At 38.5% G+C, this 21,782-nt stretch overlaps 1 protein-coding gene across 5 annotated transcripts in view; it reads right to left on the bottom strand.

The window, feature by feature from the left end:
- LOC123865342 overlaps positions 1 to 21,782 on the bottom strand; it is a 120,755-nt gene that overhangs the window by 76,039 nt on the left and 22,934 nt on the right. For all 5 annotated transcript variants that reach the window (XM_045906315.1, XM_045906320.1, XM_045906318.1 and 2 more), the window contains exons 2-3: positions 8,366 to 8,579; positions 6,035 to 6,242 (exon numbers count right to left, since the gene is read on the bottom strand). In XM_045906315.1, the coding sequence (XP_045762271.1) occupies positions 6,035 to 6,242; positions 8,366 to 8,569 (412 nt within the window). In that variant the 5' untranslated portion in view covers positions 8,570 to 8,579. The remainder of the gene's footprint in view (positions 1 to 6,034; positions 6,243 to 8,365; positions 8,580 to 21,782) is intronic.

Genomic DNA, 21,782 nt, shown 5'->3' with positions numbered 1-21,782 from the left:
GATCCAGCACCTCAAGAAGTTGTCAAATCTTGGAAGAATTTCACTGACGGCATGGAATCAGTTTCCTCTTTATCTATCCCGAGATTAACGATAATCCCAAATGCAGAATCCATTGAAATGCATTGTTTCTGCGACGCATCGCAACGCGCATTTGGCTCATGCATCTTTCTAAGATCATTTAATAAAGAAGGCCAAGTGCGTGTGAATTTGCTTTGCGCCAAATCACGCGTTGCTCCGGCATCCACTCCAACTACGATTCCCCGTCTTGAACTCTCGGGCGCTCAGCTTGCAGCTGAAATGAGTTCCACTGTATCTCAAGCTTTACGTTGCCAAATCTCACGAATCGTCTATTGGACTGATTCGAGCATCGTATTAGCTTGGATACGGAATGGCTCCAAGAATCTCAAGGCTTTTGTGGCAAACAGAGTTGCCACTATTCGAGAACTTACGGAGACGTCGGCATGGCATCATGTTCCCACGGAGCACAACCCAGCAGATCTGCTGTCTCGTGGAGTAGATCCCCGAGACATAGCAAGTTGTAACCTGTGGTGGTTTGGGCCATCATTCTTGACTATGCCAGAATCTGAATGGCCATCGTCGCAGTCGCAACCTCCTATTGAGACGGATGAATTACCTGAGGTGAAGGTGCACGTCGTCGAAACAAATGATGCAGAGCCATCACCATTTAATGTACAAAAACATTCTAAACTAAAGACGGTACAAAACATTTTTGGCTACATCAATAGATTTATGCATAATTGCAAGAACCCAAAAAATAAACTCACCGGTTCACTATCCGCGTCTGAGCTTGACAAAGCGCTCCAAAAATTAGTTTATATCTCCCAGTTAGAGTCCTTTCAAAAAGAATACGACAGGCTATTAAAAGGAAAGTCACTTAATCCTAAATCTAATATTGCGGCACTTAACCCCTTTCTCCATGAAGGTCTAATTAGGGTAGGTGGACGTATACAAGCTTCCGAATATAGCTTTGACATGAAGCACCCCATGTTGTTAAGCTCTAAACATCATTTTACAAAATTGCTGTTAGAGCAGGAACACCGCAAGCTTTTACATGCAGGTCCGCAGGCTTTACTAGCCTCTATTAGAACTCGTTTCTGGCCTATAGGCGGTAGAAACCTTGCGCGACGAACCGTTCTCAATTGTATAGTTTGTAGACGTTTTCAGGGTCGATCGGCCACGAATATCATGGGCAACTTACCTTCGGAAAGACTTATGCCAGATTTTCCCTTTCATGTTGTTGGAACTGACTTTGCTGGGCCATTTATGATCACGGATCGCAAAGGTCGTGGTTGCAAAATATCGAAAGCTTATTTATGTATTTTTATATGTTTCAAATACAAGTGTATCCATTTAGAAACGGTCTCAGAACTGTCCAAAAACGCTTTTGTTTTAACGCTCAGGCGATTTATTGCACGCCGAGGTCTCCCAAGGTCAATTCATTGCGATAATGGTGGAAATTACGTCTCGGCGGCAAGAGAAATCCGCGAATTTCTGCAAGCCAATAGCGATGCTATTCATGATTTTGCCGCCAACGAAGGAGTCGAATTTTGCTTCTCCCCCCCATACGCTCCTCACTTCAACGGGTTGATGGAGGCCGGCGTGAAATCGGCAAAGTTTCACCTAACCCGGATCGTAGGAAACACGCATTTAACTTTCGAGGAGCTGTGCTCGTTGTTTACTCAAATAGAGGCCATCCTTAATAGTAGACCCCTCTATTCCCTCAGCCCCTCACCCAACGATTTCTATCCCCTAACCCCGGGCCACTTTTTAATCGGAAGACCCCTGGTATCGCTGCCAAGCCCTAACTTGCTGGAAACTAAGGAAAGCCAGATCGATAGGTTTCTACGCATAGAGCGAATGCGTCAGCTGTTCTGGCGGCGCTGGAGCCACGAATTTGTTTCCGAACTGCAAGAACGAGTCAAGTGGCGGACGACAGGAAATAACTTACGGGTGGACGACCTGGTAGTGTTGAAGGAAGACGGCTTACATCCACTACATTGGCGCCTAGGAAGAATCAAAAAATTGTTCCCGGGAGAGGACGGCGTGACGCGAGTCGTAGATGTCACTACAGCGAAGGGAGTCGTGCGCCGCGCCATCGGCCGCATTTGCTTACTACCGAGCCCCAACGACACGGAAAGGAAGTCTTGAAAGCTGAAGGCTTTCCAGGGCCCGGAGTATGTGCGCGCACACGTTCGAATATGCAGGAACCCAGGGCGCACGCCGTGACCGTGAATGACGTTTATTATCTGTGTAAAACTGAACACTCTTTTTTGTCTTTTTGTAACCAATTGATTGCTGGAAGAACTTCATAAATTAATAATGTAAAAAGTTATATTTCCTGTTTTATTGTAATTAATACACCTCCGCCAAATCCGATGGATCTCGGCCACAAGTAAACCTACAAATCCGGCGTGGTGCGCCAACAGGTGGAAGGCGATAACTTTAGAAGGAAACGACATTTCAAACGTCGGATACGAATAAAATACTGTTAAGAAAACAGATCAAGTGAATATAGGAATTGCAACGGGTTCCGGAGAAGTAAAGTACAAATGCCACAGTACAATACTTGTATTATTTGAGTAGCCTTCACTGACTTTTTTTCAGATGCACCGGTAATAATTAAATTACTACTATGGAATAATGCAAGAGAAATCTCGGGCTCCGAACTTCAGCCTGGATGTTTCGTCGCTTAAAGCCCCAACTTTTAGGTCGTTTGTCAAGGATTTAATGGTCATCTTTATCAGTTTAATTTTTTTCATTTTTATAGGTTTTATCAGCTTTACTTTTGTAAGCATAGATAGTACCACGACCTATCGGTACATAAGGAGTACCTGCGTACATAGACAGCTTAGCGAATTCCAACAGATCTCTGGTGGCCCAAGTTGTACATAGAACTATTATAAGTACTTACAGTTTTATTTAGTTTTGGGAACTATCATAACTCCAATCCCTAAAGTGGTAGGTACCTAGTAATTTTCACAGCAACATATATCCTTGTGTACCGCGTAAAATATCAAGAAACTTATCCTTCCAGGTATAGTGTGGTATAATATACTCTAAACATAGAGGTAGGTACCTACTTATTCTACCTCTATGAGTATAAAACTCTAAAGTAGATATGGCAATAAATTAGAATCTGCTTATACCCGTAGTTTTAAATTTTCTTAGTCGAAAGAATTCGCTACAGACCTCTAAAAGCGTGCGTATAAAAAAAAGCGCGCTCACATGTTTCAATAGTCGCAGATAAAAGAGCATCCCCGGGGGCCTGTACGTGTTCATTGAATAGGACACACATTGTAGAAGAGACATCCTTTTGTACAGAGAATTCTTATATTTTACCTAGGTACTTCTAATATTCTTTCAAGCGCAGCCGCGCGAATCTTCGTTTCGAAAGCAGAGGTCACGGATTTTATTCCCAGTTGACTCAGTATAGGAAAATATATTTTCTAAAGCTTATTTTCAAAGGCTTATCTGAGCTTTTCGAAATTTCTACGTATAAGCAGGAAGTCGCCTTAGGATGCCGGCTCGGCTACGGTTCTCTACCAAAGACTAAACTGCGACTTAGCGTTTTGGTACGAGAAGGCCTAGATTATTTAAAGAACCAAGAACCGTAGGTATATTTTACCTACGTAGGTATAATTTAATTTGTACCTACACACCCAGCAATTTGAAAACAATTAAAATGCAGTTTAAAAACTATAACGCTAAAATTTCTGATTAATCGATATGACTTTACGGGCGACATTGTAAAAGTCATCCAAAAACGATTCAGAATGGAATAAGCCCGCACAAATCGAAACCAAGTCAATAAAGTTAACTATGTATGCTTTTATGGATAAAAAAAACTTGTTAAATATTTCGTGGATTTCCTCATATTAATATGATATTCCAGGGTGCCCGGAATCGGCTTAGTTTATTACTAAACATATTATACTAGCTGAAACCTGTGACTTCGTCCGCGTGGAAAAAACGCGTCCGGTTTTAAAAAATCTACTTTGACGGTCCCCCCATTACTTTTTTTTTTAATAAAAAAGAGTCAAAAATACATTCGTACTCTACTCAATGAGCTCTAGACAATGATACCCCACATGCTAGGGTAAGATTTTTTTTTCGGCTCCTTTTTCATGTATAGAAGTACACCTTATACTAAAATTCTAGGTCTGTAACTCATTTTTACGCTACGAGCCGCACTAAGAGCCTCGTCAGACACTGACAGACGGACAGACAGATAGACGGACGGACAGACAGACAGTAGAGTGATATTACTAGAGCTCAATTTTTACCCTTCCTAAAAAGCATTCGGTATCATTTGGAAATAATCTCTTATAATATACTTATATAACATTATATGTATTATAGGAATCAATTTGAGCATAATATAGCCCCAAATAAGCCAAAGTGGGACAAAATTGCTACTAGCATTTCCACAGCACATCCATGTTGTACAAGCTTTGATGTTATACCTAATTTTCACCGTCTCTTACCAGAGTGAACAAGTCCTACGCTCGATTCATAATAAAAACTATGAAACCGCTATACAACAACATTATGAATACCAGATACAAATGCGCTGTTAAATATTTAAAAGGGTTGATCGAATCCATATTTATCGATCCTCCAACATGGGCTTCAACTGTCAGAATATGGCAACGAAGATTTAATTTGTGGACGACTTTAAATAACAAAGTAGAGGTGGAACACACGAATTTATTGATTGCTTAATTTCGTAGACCGCGATTTTTTTTCCTTTAGGACTGTGCAGAGGATAACATGGTCCCTAATCTGCGCAGGCCCTTAAAATGAGTGTAAAACTTTATCAAAAATTCATACAAAATATTCATTTATCAACAGTCAGGAATTACATTTTTCTTTTCTTTAACAAGAGTTCACCATTTTAGGGTTCCGTTCCCGAGGACTGTTACAAACTCCGCTGTCCGTCGGTAAGTCTGCCGTTTATACTTCCGTTTGTCTGTCAGAGCGGGCTGTATCTCGTGAACCATATTAGGTAGAGACCTATTTTTTTTACAGAATGTGTATTTCTATTGCAGCTATGTAACAGTACTAAAAATTTTATAAATGCCGCCACCAAGAAGAAAAAAGAAAAGTTTATTTCTTGTACGATGGTACGGAACCCCTCCCATGCGAGTCCAACTCGCACTGGACGGATTTTATTGATATTTACTTATTATTTTATTAATACATATTATGGGATAAACTTTTAAAAAAGGCATAGGAATAACAGACATACTCCCCAGAAACTCAAGGCAGGAGAGGACAGAAGAATCTATGTCTTTCTTTCATTACGGCATTGTACAAAAACGTAAGCTTTGAACGAACAAAAATTTCCACATAAACGGTTGCGTAGGCGATTCATGTTTAAACAACATAATATAGAAGATAGATACCCGCTTGGCTGCATTTTTATAGCTGAATATAGGATATGCCCGATCCATGTTATATGTCTACGTCCTGATCAATGTAAAGGAAAGAGAATTTATGGTATAACCGGCAATAAACCATTTCGATACTTTATCGGCATCCGCAATGCATAAATACATCATAGCATAGTACGTAATGGTTCTTTGGTTCGCGCATAAAGTATTCTCTATAGTTTATACCTACTATCAAACCAGTATAACTATTGCGTACATAACGCTATCAGAGACGCTCCCAACTAAAAATCAGTATTATTAAACTATCAAAAAATAAAATCGCGTACGAACGCCTATTGCATTGCAAGAAAACAACAACTTTGTTTGCATGTAACTTTGTGTCCATGTTCGTGGCGATCCATGTAGTTCGATGTCCATATTCGTACGCGGTTTCGGAAAACAAAATAACAATACAGATAGTCTATCTATCTGTATTACTTATAAATCACACTTAACACATAGGCTAATTTTATCCCGAAAAATCAATGAGTTCCCACGAGATTTTCAAAAACCTACCTATATCCAACGAAGTCGCGGGCATCAGCTAGTTAGTTACATTATAAAGACCTAATATCACTTACCAATAAAGGGTTTTCCATCGAGCCTTTTCATCCAATAGAACCGTTGACTATGAGGCTTATTCTCCCTGTCATACTGCTCCCACTGCTGGCGGAGGAGGGTGTAGCACACATAGCAGCAGCGCACCGTCCCTTCTTCGTCACCCTCAGTTCGGTATCCAGCGGGGGCGGCATGGGAAGCTCCCAGAAAAGGGAAGTACGGTTCGGAGTTCTGTGGACAATATACATTTTTCAATATCTGACTGTGTAGAAAGAAACTTATTCTTATTCTTATTATTTTGCAAGTTGGAACTGTTTGGGCCATGATTATATAGTGAAACAATGAATTAACGGGGCGTTTTAGGACACTGCGCATAGTGGGACTGGACGTAACTTACTTTGCAGCGCCCTGACGGGGCTTCATCTTGTAATGTTATAATATTTTTTTATGATGTAAGACATGAATGCAAATAAATAAAGAATAACAGGGCAATAATGGGCACTTTAGCATTATAGACATTGTCAGCTGGAGCTTTTTTAAATACTCATTAGCTAATACCTGATTTAGAATTGTTTGGTCAATCAAGCCCTATTACATACGGTTATTCGTCGGAATTTTAACTAAATACCTACCTGATGCAACATTATTATAATGTATTAATTTTGGAACCTTACCGGAGATAAAGGGATGAAGCGGAAGATTGTACGATTTTTGAGTTTCTACACTTAACGTACGTAGTAAATACGAAACAAACATACAAAGTAAGCAACAATCTAGGTCACAACTATATAGCCTAGTTATAAGTTGAGACAACATGTGAAGTATGTGACAATGTTACTTAAGGGAAAAAAATACGTTCTCATGTCTTTCTTTAAGACACAGACACGCACGTCACACACAGAGAATACAAATATCATAAACATACACAGTACGAACCATTTATTCAGCCAGAGAATGCAAGCCAAGGGAGTTTTAAAAACCTAAATCCACGCAGACGAAATCGCGAACATCAGCTACTAGCTAAATAATAAGTGGTTGTTTATTGGTTTGTCGTTCAATCCCGCCGCAACGGAGCAACGGATCAACGTGATTTTTTTGCCTGGAGAGTGACATAGGCCACATTTTATCCCAGAAAATCAGAGTCCCACAAGATTTTTAAAACCTTTATAAAACTTCGTTCCCGTGGACTTTTTTAAAAACTCCACGGGGACGAAGTCGCGGGCATCAGCTGCCTATTAGTAAATAACATTATAGTTAAAGTCAATTTAAGGTGAAAAGACGAAAATGTAAAGACTAAATAAATAACACGGTTATGAATAATTCAGCAAGCGTTTTCAATTATTATCAGTATCAGTATCATAGTGAAGTGATATGAGAGATTTATTTTTTGATGCATATTTTATACAACCTCATTAATGATATATTATTTTGAGAGATACATAAGGTTTTTATTTTCGCCTAGTGTGCCGTCTGCCTAAGGTATGCGTAGTGCGTACGACTTGCGATATTATATTTTTTGCCTGAGAAAATTGTTGTATACCTGGGGGTGATCTGTGATACCTACATTTGTTCCGCAAAATTCCTATATCAAAAAGAAAATAAACATCTGATCTTAAATTAGATACCTACTTAACTATCGTCGCTGTACTTACTTATTTATGTACAACTGGATGTTGTAGTGGTATTATTTAATTAAAGCTGATTGTACATCATATACCAAGCCACAAGCGACACTATTCCTAAATAAATTGTAAATTCACCAAGAAACGAGGGAGATATCACTCTCGTACATATTAAGTTTCGTTGAGAGAGAGTTTCGTTGGATGGGCAGTACTTAGCACCCATTTTCAGCACTAAAAAATGTATTTGTTGCAGAGCGTGCTGTTACTTACCGCGAACAAAATATTTTTCACGATAGGTACCTACTAATTTTTACAGCATTTGTTTGTCATACGTGAGAAATTAAATACGCCTCATGCGTAGACCCCTTCTTTAAGGGTCTTTCGCAGCCCTGCAACTGTAATCTTTATCATGTACATAATCTTATCTATAGTATTCAATTTATCTATTGGTGTATACTTACATCAATAAAACGCAAACACTGTGAACCAAAACAAATTCATTTCTTGGGGCCGCGTCATGTCAACGAAGAAGAATTGCCGGGGGTACATGTGTCAATTGTTTGAAACGATTCATTGTTATGAACCAGACTGTACTGGTTCAGTTGATATGGGACTTCAAAATCTTTGTCTTATAAAAAGGTAGCTATAACGTTGCAGGGATTTTTGTCAAAGGTGTGATAACTATTGTACCTACATAATGAAAAATGTGATGGTTCTATACTTGATACCAACCTGCGGATCAGGCTTCACCCTGATGGAGTACTGGTCGCTGAAGCCAGCCACACCACAGACGAAGCACACGCGTTCTTCCGCGGGCGGGTCGCGGCGAGCGGGCGAGGCGGGGGACTTGCCCGCGGCCACGGCGCCCGCGCCCGCGCCGCCGCCGCCTCCGCCCGCAATAAGCGAGCTTTTTATGTACGCCTTCGCCTTTTCCATTGCCGCGAAACTGGAACAAAGGGAATCTTCAATGATTATTAGGTCAAAAAATTAATTAATAAGTTCCTCCCACCCGAATTTCAGTCTCGCCGGCCGACAGCAATAGAGACTGTCCAGGAGATAATATAGTATTATAGTGCACAATTTAATAACAGCCTAATGTATACTTTTTAGGGTTCCGTACCTCAAAAGGAAAAATTAAAGTAAGTATAGGATCACTGTCTGTTTCTGTTGATGAAAACATCTAGTAAAGCCAAAAATCATTCACAGAGCTTTTGTTAGAATTTGTTTTATGTCAAAATATAAAATTATATTTTAATCCGTTTACAAACGTAGCAACCAAATAACTTTGTTCACTGAGCGCAGAATGGGTGTCGCGCAAGAGACGCACCGAAGAGTGACATTGACCACCGAGAGGGTATTAGTGGTTAAAAATCCTATGTAACCCGATATCTTTCTCGGAATGTCGGGCATCGTAAGAAGATTCGTAAAAAAAAGAAAAGGGCCACAGAACAGAGAATAAGATATGACTAGGTCTATTCACAATACTACACCCTTGATAATTTCTTATCAGCATAGCGCTTGATAATGAATACCTACCACAGAAATTGTATTATACAATCGTGCTATAGGTAGGTGCGGTTGTTTCTAAATGAAGCCTGATCGGACTTCCAGATTGTAACACCGGATCGGGATCGGGTATAATCGTTTCACGTCCACTGGTTTTGAATCATGATTTCAGGATTTTCAAATTACATCCATAAATGCGAAAGTGTGTCTGTCTGTCTGCTACGGCCCAACAACTTAACCGATTTATATGAAAAGTACAGAAATAGCTTGCATCCCGAAAACTGACATAGACAACTTTTTATCCCGGAAAATCAAAGCGTTCCCACGGGATTTTTATAAAACCTAAATCCACGCGGACGAAGTCACGAGCATCATCTAGTTAGCTAATATTATGACTTTTGTTTCCGGAATGGAATGCAAAATAGGTAGGTTAGGTACAACAAAATGACGTTTAAATCCTGCGACTCATTCTTGCTGTTTTGTATTTCAAATATGCAGTACAGATTTTGATAACTTAAGCCGGCGCTATATTGCGCGGAATTTTCGCCACTGATTTTCCGCGGCGGAACGCTAGGTACTACATTTTACTACACATAATTAAACTGTTATCAGGCATACTATGCGGAAGATCGGCTGTCTGCATATTGTGCCCGATTAAGAAATTAAGTAGGTATATGTAATAAAAATATATGTAGTGCATCGACGACGGAATTTTCGCTCAATGTTGCACTAGGTTACGTATAATGCCACATATGAAACATTACATTATTACGGTTTCGACTCGCAATAAGCATTTATCACCGTACCAGTCAAACCAAAAAACTAGATAAGCACCCTAGTACCTACCCAACACATCTTATTCTTTTATCGGTAGATATTACTCGCTTAAAATGCTTCCTATATAATCCAGATTAAGCATAACGATATAAAATCGATGGCATTAATACTGATCCCTGAGCGCCAACCGAGGGCAACGACACTCGGATGATCGATGCGAGACCGATAAGCTCTCCATTATTGATTGACTGATAAACATATATCTATCTACAGTATATATGTACTTTGAGCACTATACCTAACTATGCACTACTTACTTAGTAATTATGTGTTCTAATAATAAATTTAATCTTGTCTCGGAACAAATAAGATACTCGCGATAGTTATCTTTGATCGAAACTGATAAGTGTTACGGTTTTTATAACGCGTGATTACAATCTTACCCGACATGATGATAAGTCATTAGGAACGTATTCAATCATATCAATCTTAGATAGTATGCACTAACTAATATCGATGGAATACACAATATCAATGACACTAAAGACTACGTTGTAGATTATAGAATAGGTATCGAAAATTATCACACCATCTCCATCTCAACCCATCGCCGAACCACTGCGAACCACGGGTCTCCTATCGGAATGAATAGGATTTAGGCCATAGTATTATACTGAGCAGGCCAAATGTGGACTGGATTAGCAGACTTCACATATTTTGAGAACATTATGGAGAACTCATGCATGCAGGTTTCGTCGCGAAATTTTCCTTCACTGTTAAAACAAGTGATAGGTATTTGATTGCTTAAAACGCAAATAATTCCAAAAAGCTAGAGGCCTAGGACCGAACTCGGGACCATCCCAATAGGAGGCCCAGGTCTTAACCACTACGCCACAAGTACAAGCAAATAACACTAATAATTGACTTCTAGCAATACGTACCTATAATATAATGGTGTCGCTGTTGATTGACTAGATACTAGATAATAAGCTGTTCTCCAACAATAACATGCAAGATAAAAATAGCTGGTACAAACTCCGTCTTATTACGTAGGTTAGTGTTATCGGTACAACGCACATGTGTAGACTTTTTACTAGTCACCGATCAAATAAGGATGTCATCCAAAAATTAACAGACCTACGCTACCTATTCCACATAACGATGATCAGTAGGTACAATTATAAATCCGTCATCAGACGTTTGGATATACATAATATATTCTATCTATAAATTCCGTATTAGGACATTGCAGAACGAAATTCACGAGGGTAGATTAAAGACCCCGAGTGCTGTCCGCCGATAAACCTACACCCTTTGTTCAACATGCGTACGTAAATAATAATTACATAGATACAATAGGAATACCATTATAATGCAGGCTTTCAGGAGCAAAGATAAAAACAATTTAGCTAAATATAAAGTAAATAATTATAGGTATGGTAAAATTAATCCAGTTTCAAACACAAACATCCGCTTTTCGGCCCCATTTCCAATTTATAATATCTACCTAATTAATATTTTTTTTAATTCTCTAATTGGCAATAAAATTAATATTGAGCAAACATTATTAAAACTATTCTATATTTCAAGTCGATAACATTAGTAGACTTTAGGTACTGAAACTGAGGACTTAGTCGCACAAAAAGTGTTGTTTTTTTACTATTTTACACTACTCTAAAAACAAAATATTTAGGCCTCGCTGAGGAAGACGCGGAGTGTTGCGCGTCGCGTCTTGCGTCGTGTCGCGCGGTCAAATCAAACGTGTGCGCAAATAATATGAGAGCGTTCATGTAGCGTTTTTTTTTTAGCGAGCCATGTAAATAAGGGGTGTAAGCTAACTCTGTACCTTTCGTCAAAATCAGTTACACTGTTGGGCCGTGAAAAGCTAGCAAACAGACGGACAGACAGACACACTTTCGCATTTATAATATTAGTATAGAAGTATGGATAGTATGGATTATGCGCGCGACGCCGAAGACAACGCCACGGGTCCCGTCCGCAAACGTCGAGCGCACCACATGACGCGACATTAGACGCGCCGAGCAACGTCCCGTGTCTGCCAGAAAGAGCCCTTAGGCACAGTATAAAAGGATTCTGTGATTTAAGTATGTAATATTTACATCTGATACGACCTTTCGTTACAGATAAGGTCGTCTGCGAGAGAACGCTTGTTAGCATTTTATCAGTTTTTCTGAATTTCTTATCGTCTTTTTTATCCTGCATACCTAAACCGAACTCTATATCTCTCTCGATCTTTTTAACAAGACGAACAGAAAAACTGTTAGGTAAACTTGTAAAAAAATTAATAGGTAGTAGTTAGTTACTTAGTTGTTTTCCGTCACTTTGTATGCGCGTAAGTTCTTAGTTCCAGTGGAACGTGAGTGGAACTAAGATAAGCGTATTTTCCGAGATCAATATCAAGACTGTTTCCCATTTCCAGAATGCAAGTTCTAAGATTCAATGGTTACCTAAATAATGAAAAGCTGGCAAACCAAAGGAAAAACGAAAACATTTTTCCATCTTGAGGATCGCTCCTCAAAGAAAAGGGGTTGAGGTTGGAATTATTGAGAAACCCCAAAATTCAGTTGACGTGGTAACCTTACAGCGTTGGCAAACGACAGACGGACAGAGATTGGAATAGATAGATATATACTTGTACCGCCAATTGCAGGCTTTAGAGGTGTCATGTTGAATGTGAGGAACAAAGGACTTTATTGCTGTAGGAACAGGTGGGGATATTGCTTGTTATGGCTAAAACAATATATGCCGATGTTAATGTAGGCTTTGGTAATCTAGCTTGCAGTGTAGAGCTTATAGACGGCTTATACCTATCTTTTGTGACGAACAAGTCTAAATTATTTTTTGTGACGTAGCTACGAAGATATGAACGTTAAATATCAGAACGAGAAAAGTCCAACCGCAAAACCGAACCTGTTACCTATAAAGTATAGGCTGTATACGTAGACTCATCGATAAATATATTTTTGTTGAGTAAGGTCGAAGAAGAGCCATTTATGTTAGTAAGACACCTTCGCCTTGAAACAAATCGCACACAAATAATACGCCTCGCCGCCGCCGCCGCCGCGGTGCACGTAATATTATGTATACTGTACATACAAACCTCTTCATCTATAAATGTCCGAGTTAGCAACTAAGTTCCCATTTCTAGTTGCGTAATGATTGATGCAATCCGGTTCTAGCCGGTTTCGCTCTCGTCCGCCACCGCACTCTGAATACCTACGAATTCATTCATAATTGCAGCCAACACTCTGGCTGAGATAATTTATCAAGTTACATCTCCAGCTCGACAAAAGTGACACAAATCGGAATGAGGTGACTAATAAATAAAGGACGGGTGGTCGGTAACTTTTCTACCATAATCGACTACAAAAAAAATTGAAATATATTCGCACTATACTGAATGAGCTCTAAACAATGATACCCCACATGCTAGGGTAATTTTTTTTTGGCTCCTTTTTCATGTCGCCCTCAAAAATAATTTAATTGAGTTCTAAATTCAATATTGGGTTTTAGGTCAACGTTCTACACCAAATACCAAAATTTCAGGTTTGTAACTCATTTAGCCTACGAGCTACAGACCTGTGACACGTTTCAGACAGACGGACGGACGGACAGACAACCAGACAGCAAAGTGACATTAATAGGGCTCCGTTTTTATCCTTTGGGTACGGAACCGTAAAAAAAGAAAATTATAAAAATAAAAAATTGTAGATGGCTAAGCTGAAGAGCCGCTTCTTAACCAAGTGACATGCCCGAGCTTCTGCAATATTGTCAGTGAACATTTTGCCATTTAACACTTCCCAATCAACGAGTAAACCTGAATAAATAAACGAAGTACCTCTCTCTATCTACATGCAATCAATAGGTTTTTATGATTTTATTATCGAAACGAAACAAACGAAAACAGATGAAGCGAAAGTATTTTATTTTCGAGTCGAAATATAATGGGCATCAATATTCGAATGTCGCGGAAACGTAAATACGAATGGCAGAGATCAAACATGGACTATGGGAGGATCACCAGTTATTAAAATTTCTTTGGACACGTTTGTTTTTAGGGTTTCGTAAACAAGAAACTATTATACCAGTTTCAGTGACATAACATTAAAGTTGGGGCAGACTACCAGTCCTCGAGTCGGGAGGCGCAACCTTTGTGTTCGTGGAGCGCCTAAGACGGTCTGTAGGGACTATATTGGTTCCCTGAGGGTCTTTAGCAGGCGCCGCTGGCTGGGTTTCGCGAACTTGTTTGGGCCCGTAGCCCAGCCACCAGGCGATGCGTGGAACATCGTGGGGTTTAAGTCGGTAGGAGTCCGACATAACCTCCGTGCCTCCTCGGGCGCGGTGTTATCCATGAGGATTTCTTCACAAAAAAAAAGGCGAGCAGGCGAAATTAACTTACGCGTTAGAGTATCCTTTGCCGATTGGATATCATATTTGCATTTAATGGAATAAGAATAACTCGTGGGAATAACCGGACATGAGAGCCTATGACTGCTAAGTTTTGCTAGCCGCGGGTTGGGAAAGGTAGCCGTAGTTACATTCAAAGTTTGCAAAAAACAACAAGTCCCAACTTTCCAAAACTTTGTATGGCATCTCTAGCTTTAGGCGACGAAGTAAACTCTGTGTACAGTGTGGCCCCACCCTTCTGTCGAAGCACGAATGGTTATCCCATCGGCACAGAGCAATTCGATAACAGAGAACACTAATGAACCTTAAATAGATGAATTAATTGATTTTCCTCCAAATGGACTGAATGAAATTTACGACATTGCATCTTACAAATCTAAATGTAAGTAGGTATATAAAACGAAATTGTGACTGACTAATCTAATCAATCAAGGAACAGCTCAAACTACTGGACACATCGGGCTGAAAAGCAAACATAGCTATTATGACCTAGACAACCGCTAAGAAAGGATTTTTGATCTAAACCTTAAGGAGGTAAAATAGGATTTTAGTGTATTACGGTGTGCCACACGGTCAAAGTCTTAGAAATCAAAAAATATAAGCTAGTCTTAAAAATAAATTGAAATGCACTAAAACTAGCGTGCTTCTCTCAACTTGGCGTGTAACACAACTATTCGTGTATTTTTATAGAGCTTAGACATCCGTTTACAAGATCGAGGTCAACCTCTTTATTGATTAACTAAAAAAGCTATAAATTCTGATTTAATAACTTTTGCTCTTTGTTTTAATGCAAGTGAATGATAATATGAGAAAATAATGATCATGCATTTATACCGTATAGGCAAGAGTACGTGTCTTAGAAGTACTCTTTTATTTAATTTAATTATTATAAGTGGTTATATTATATTGTGCTGTACACTATATTATGGGAAGACACTGCCTCCTGAAACACAGTTTTCACTTCATCAGGAGGCAGGGCCTCACACCAAAGTCTGTAAATAATGTTCTGCTAAGATAATAAAGATTTATTTATTTGTTTATTTATTTATGTTAAATACAGTAAGTAGGTCATCTTTACGGAGTTAAGGGTCTATGGGTATGAAAGCGTTACCGTCACATTGGTCTGACTAGGAATTTAGTAGGAAAGTGAAAATAATAATTTAAAAGTAAACGTAATAGATCCAGAATTTTCATTTCATACGCAATACAATTTTTTTTCGTAAAATCGATAGACATTAAAGATTTACATGTTATCAGTATGATAATTAATAAGCGGTTAGGTAATATTGGTAAAGAAAATGCACGTTTTTTTTTCACGCATTTTTAAGCTCTCACTCCGTCCAGTGATTTGGCCCGAGTTATCTATCGAGTAGACGTTATGGTGTCAAACCCTGCTCGCTAGGAAACCACGCTGCCTTGTTTCTGAACAATCTTTCAGTTACAGCACACTCGAAGATACATTGCGGCTGCTATCTGGAGGCAGTGCTTTTGTGATAGTTAACTAGTAGGTACATAGTACATACATTCTATTTGTTACAGATAAGGCAATAAAATTAGTAAAAACCTCTGCAATAATACTACTCTGTACAAAATCCACCTCGCCTATACGGAAAACGTTGGCGGAATATTATTTTTGTCAATACACTTTTAATACGGGGTCGCTACACTCGGCCGACAGGCGGCGCGGTGCGGCGCGGCGGCAGCGCGGCGCAACGCGACGCGACGACGACGGTGCAAATGTTTTAAGCGCATCATATTATATGGGGCAGATAAATAACCCATAAGGTACTTCCATATTATAAATGCCAAAGTATGTCTGTCTGGTAGCTTTACGCGGTCCATCTGTTAAAGCATTTTCGCCGAAAGGTACAAAGATAGCTTGTATCCCAAGAAAAGACATACTTAGTATTTAAGGCAACTTTTTTTGCCGGGAAATCATAGATCCCACGGGGATTCTTAAAAATCTAAATCTACGTGGACAAAGTTGCGAACATCATCTGTTTGGTACAGAGGCTTGCATACCGGAGACGGGTATAATAGACTACTTTTTTTAACGAGTTAAGATTCACCTAGATCCACACTGACGACTTAAAGAGCTTGAGTCGGTCAACTCGCCGGTCCATTCTTTGGGTTTCAGTTTCGGGAGGGAAAATATATTTTGGTTTTTTATCGAAATTCATGCTCATTAATTTTTTTTTTTTTTGTTTAGGTACCTAATCTAAAATGGTGACGAACTTAAAGACAGACAAACATTAATTTTTAAATATATTTGAGTAGGCGCTAAGTAGGACGTTGGTAAACAGTAAAGTAACTGCGGAAATGCCTACTAAAATATATACGTCAAAGAGCATTGTTACAATTTGGACCGGATTTACATTATCATTGGGATGTGTATCCTGTTATAAGAGACAGACTGGAGCCGCGGTTAGCTTTGATTTTTAACATATTTTTCATCTCACTTACTCGGAAAGGATTTCTTTGTCTTTTGAAATCTGCGTGGCAAGTTGTAATTTTGCTCGCTAGCGTGCAAAGTACGAGTTGAAATTCGAACGTGACGAACTTGTGGTCTATGGTTGGCGTACTTACATATATTTTTTCTTTCTACTAAAAATACCACATAATGAAACGTTCAGAAACGCGATTCGTCATTACAGTCTTTACTATTATAAGTAGGTATTAAGTGAACCGTTGGAACACTTTATTTTTATTTTTACTCGCTTCGCTCATGGTTCAACCTTAGAATCCCGTTAGATCGGAATTCAATACAAACTCTCGCGACAAAATAACAACTTTGCAGCCTCTCCACAGGTCACCCCCAGAGTCTCTCATAACAAATAACTATTCCAATACTATCATTGACCTCATCGTCTTCAACCGATAGACGTCCCAATGCTGGACCACACACAACGGTTTTGTGCCGCCTGAATCCAGCGATTCCCGAAGACTCGTTTGATGTCGTCTGTATTCTGTCCATTTAGTTAGTAAATACACTAATAACTACAGGCATAGCGCATAACTGAGTAGGCTCATGCGGGAGGAGTGACATGTGACATGAGGAAGACAACTTTTACAACATGTACAAACTTCTGCAATCCATCGTTGTTTGGCAAGAGCATAATGCGGGTGCCAAAGAGTAACAACATTAAAAAAAAATTAAATAAGTCAATGTTTAGTGTCCTTGTGCAAGATTGCTATTCGTATCAAAGTACCGACAACCGATTCCAAACGGGTAAAAATATTAGTTGTGATCGCAGTCACGTCACCACGTCCTCAATGTTGATGACATGAGATTAACTTGCGATGCGCTTCGGCATCTGCCATGTCGTAGGTCATGGGCTATCAGCCAATAATAACGAGATAAAGACCACTAAATCCCATCAATTTGTTTTAAACTCTAATACCTTACAACAAGACTGGCAATAGTTCGTGTTAAAAATAAATGAATTGTTATGGGCGTATTTTCTTAACAAACCATTTACAGCGTTACCAACGTTGCTTTAAGGTTTCATTTCTATCGATATTATAGTCAAGATAAATGCGTGGCCGGCTTGCGGTAAATGACTTTCAATTTTAACATTATGTGATTTATATCTAAACAAGTTAGAGTTCAAATTAATTTGATAAGACTCTATGTGAGTGGTCAATGAATAACTAATAAAGGAGATACTATTTCGGTAGGTATTAACATAAAGTAATATATTTTTTAGATAATTTAAAAGAATTTTAAACAACATCAGCTGCAAAATATTTAATTAAGTAAATGGTATGACTCCGCACAAGCTCATTGATTAGTAATGCTAATTTTGATATTTATGTACGATTAACTATTATTTATTGATTTATATTCTTAATAAGTACCTACCTACAGTTTCGATTCGGAAAACGTAGAAATATTATCAATTTTATCAATATAACAATTAATAACTGTCCGTAGGTATGTATATCTGTACGTCACCTAGATATGTGTTCTTTTTTTTTAAATAAGAATATTAGCCAAGTTTATTATGCTGACTAATATTCCCGTTTCCCCTCCAATTAAGCGTAAAGCTTGTGCTAGGAGTAGGTACGACAATAGTGCAACGGGTGGGGTTTGAACCGGCGAACTTTCGGTTTTCAGTCCGCTCCTATAACCGTTGAGCTATCGAGATTCGCACTTCGTTGAAATTTTTTTTTGCTGTTGAGGCTTACGGGATAGTTGCATAGTGCAATCAACGTACAATAAGGTGGCGCGCGAGTAGTATTGTAAATATTATGTAAAATTATACATATATAATTATGGGTAGGTACCTACATAAGAAGTCCACTTGGCACATTAAACCGGGAATATATCAACGTCAGCCCCGCAGTAGGGACGTATTTTTATTTACATTCGTGCGTAGCGTATGCTTATGTGCGAATCAATCATACGAATAGCCTATGTATCTACACGCCGCATATATCACGGTTATTTCCAAGTACATGTATCTATGTACAGAGAGTACGGCTGCCATGCCTCCCTGATTAAAGTCAAAAGTGTAAAATAAAATGGAATACACAAAAGCATTTAATTATAAATCTACGCTGTCAGTGTCGATAAAAAGTTTAATGTTAATCGCTCCTAAATTTTTTAACACGTAAAAAAGTGCATAGGTACATTTTGAGAGCACACTTCCCATATCAACTCTCATGTCAAAAGTACCTATTATTTTAGTCCCTAATCTGAAGTGAACCATACTTTTGACATGACAGTTGACACAAAGAGCAAATATGGGAAGCGCATTCTCAAAATTCATGCATTATATCATGCATGTACGGTAATAATTGGAATATCGCTCAGGTAACTGTTCAAGATGGGGATACATCAATGTGAACCCCACTGTAGTTAGGCACCTAGTTCATGTTATACATTTAGCTATTCGCCAATCAATCTTATTGATTTCATTGACGGATGTCACGCAGCACACTCGCGTATGTATAAATAGCTAAAGGTACATACTTATACCTATAAATTGATGTTCAATATCATTCGAACTTACGCAGAATGCAGACACAGTTTAGGTTAAATACAGATTCGAAAGGGCTACAAAACGTGAGATGCGAATTTCATTTACATGTAGGATGTTTGATGCGGCGTGACCTACTCGTAGGTACCTATATTTGCAAAAATATCGCGGCTGCTCCATAGAGTTCCAGTTATTCGTAAACAAGGAGCTGAGGAACAAACGGTGTAATTGCGCGAAATGAAATCATGACCTCTGAACTCAATTTCAGTACAGTTTTCGGCTGTTTGGTTTCGAAATGAGTTCAAGTTTGTATTCAATGTTCAAAATCATGAATTTTGGACTCAATTTCAGTACAATTACTGACCGTTTTACTTAGAAATGAGTTCAGATTTGAAATCAGTAGGCCAAGATGGATGCGGGATGCACTTTTCAGATCAATAAGTAATTCGACACCCTCTACCTAAAACCAAGTGAAGTGTTATTATATATAAGTAGGAATTTATCGGTTTGAAATCAATTGCAAAATGCAATGCTTCCACTTGTAGTTATTATTATAACGTTTTACCTCTTAGTTACATTTAGCTAAAACACGTCCCTAACGTTCAATAAAAGCACAACGCATTTGATGCTGATACCTATTTCCTTACATTTGAACGTTATCACAGCCATGTGCTGTTCATAAATAACTTAATATGCGCAAACATTGCTTGTATTTGCTTATGCGTCAGTGGCGCCTTAATATGCCCATTTCAATAACAACCTACTCTAATCTGCAATCACCTATCAACTATTATCTCTTATTTTATGTACCTACATACAGATATCGACTAAAGGCTTGAAATTAATAAGTAACCTATCTGTAATCTGTCGATAATATTGTCCTTGTCATTTGTCAAAAAAAAATAATTATACAATTGATGACAAAATATAAAAAAACTTTTTACTAGTCACCTTTGTTCACTAATATAACGTATCGAGACAGATTACTACTACTAAATAGTTAATTAGTTAAAAAAACTTTATAGCTCGAAATATTATCGAATAACTAGGTACTTACCATACAGTAGTCTTTTAACGACTTGACTACAAATGAATAATTTACCTATGTACCTAGCTAGGTATTGTCATTATCTCTTGGGTTGTCGTGTTCGCTAAGCTATAACTACCTAGCCTGAACCAAGAAGCTGGATATTGAATTAATCATAGTCAAAAATATTAGAAACCGTCGCGTCGTTTATAAGTACTTAACAGTTATTGGATAAGGAATTTCGATGAAGTGAGCCGAACTTTACAGTAAAAAGCATTTTGGCTCAAGGTTTCATTACTTAGGATAAAGCAAAAACGAGCAAAATGTTGCTAAGTTAACGGTCAAATTTATTCCTCCAAAATATAAAATGTTCGTAGAAACAGCGATACCTTTTTTATACTAATTAAGTAAGTAGGTAAGTACGCCGAAGCCCAAAACACAAAATTGTTCAACACACAAACCGCCGGAGTTGCGAAATAAAATAAAAACGAACTCTAGACGTTTAAAAACGTTGTAAAACTCTCAAGGAGTTTACCAAGAAAACCAATTTCGCTGGAAACCATTCCGCTGAGAAAATATCGGTGTATGTACTTACAAGGGACACAAATAAACGGGATCTTTTATATAAAAAGTCGGGTTCTATGTTGGAAAGAAAACCCGCCAGAGCGACCACCAAGCAAGGAGTCTTTTACAACTCCTTATATTCCTTACAAAAAAAATCTACCACGTTTTTATATATAAATTTTTAAAAAAAAAGTCGATGAGACGAAATAATGGCCGCATTCATATTATTTAAAAAATCTGAAATCGTCGCAGTATCACAGAATATATAGTACAGGTACTAAGTAGTATCCCTAAATGTATGTGAACTCTATTGGATATCAAGTCTTATACCACGCACAGACCGAGCAGAGAAGGCAAGCGAAGGCTAATTATATTGTGGGCGTGGTCGATGGACACCAAACGTTCCCTGGGCACATGAACAAACCGTCTTCTGACTGTTTGGAATTCATTAAAATGTATGGCGTATAGAGGTGAAGAAGACGTAATCCCGACCCATATTATATATGCGAAAGTGTGTTTGTTTGTTGGATTGTCCTTCAATCAGGTCGCAACGAAGTGGTATAGTTGACGACCTGGAGAGTGATACAAGCTATCTTTCGTCCCGGTAGAACAAACAGTTCCCGTGGGATAGCATGCTATTTTTAACGCATTTGTCGCTAAATAACGCCGCAACAGAGCAATAGATTAACATCATCTTTTCAATATAAGTACCCAGTACCCACCTAGTTTTCATACTTGATCCTAAGAGTTTTCAACAAATAAATTCTTAATTTCGTGCATAATCCAAAAGCCTATACTTAGTCGTGAAAGCATGAATGATTTTCTACTTTCTGAACATTGTCATATTTTTGCTCGTGTCTTATCG

Source organism: Maniola jurtina, chromosome 5 (assembly GCF_905333055.1).
Source record: "Maniola jurtina chromosome 5, ilManJurt1.1, whole genome shotgun sequence".
Classification (NCBI taxonomy): domain Eukaryota; kingdom Metazoa; phylum Arthropoda; class Insecta; order Lepidoptera; family Nymphalidae; genus Maniola; species Maniola jurtina.
This window is presented reverse-complemented; position numbering and strand designations above follow the sequence as displayed.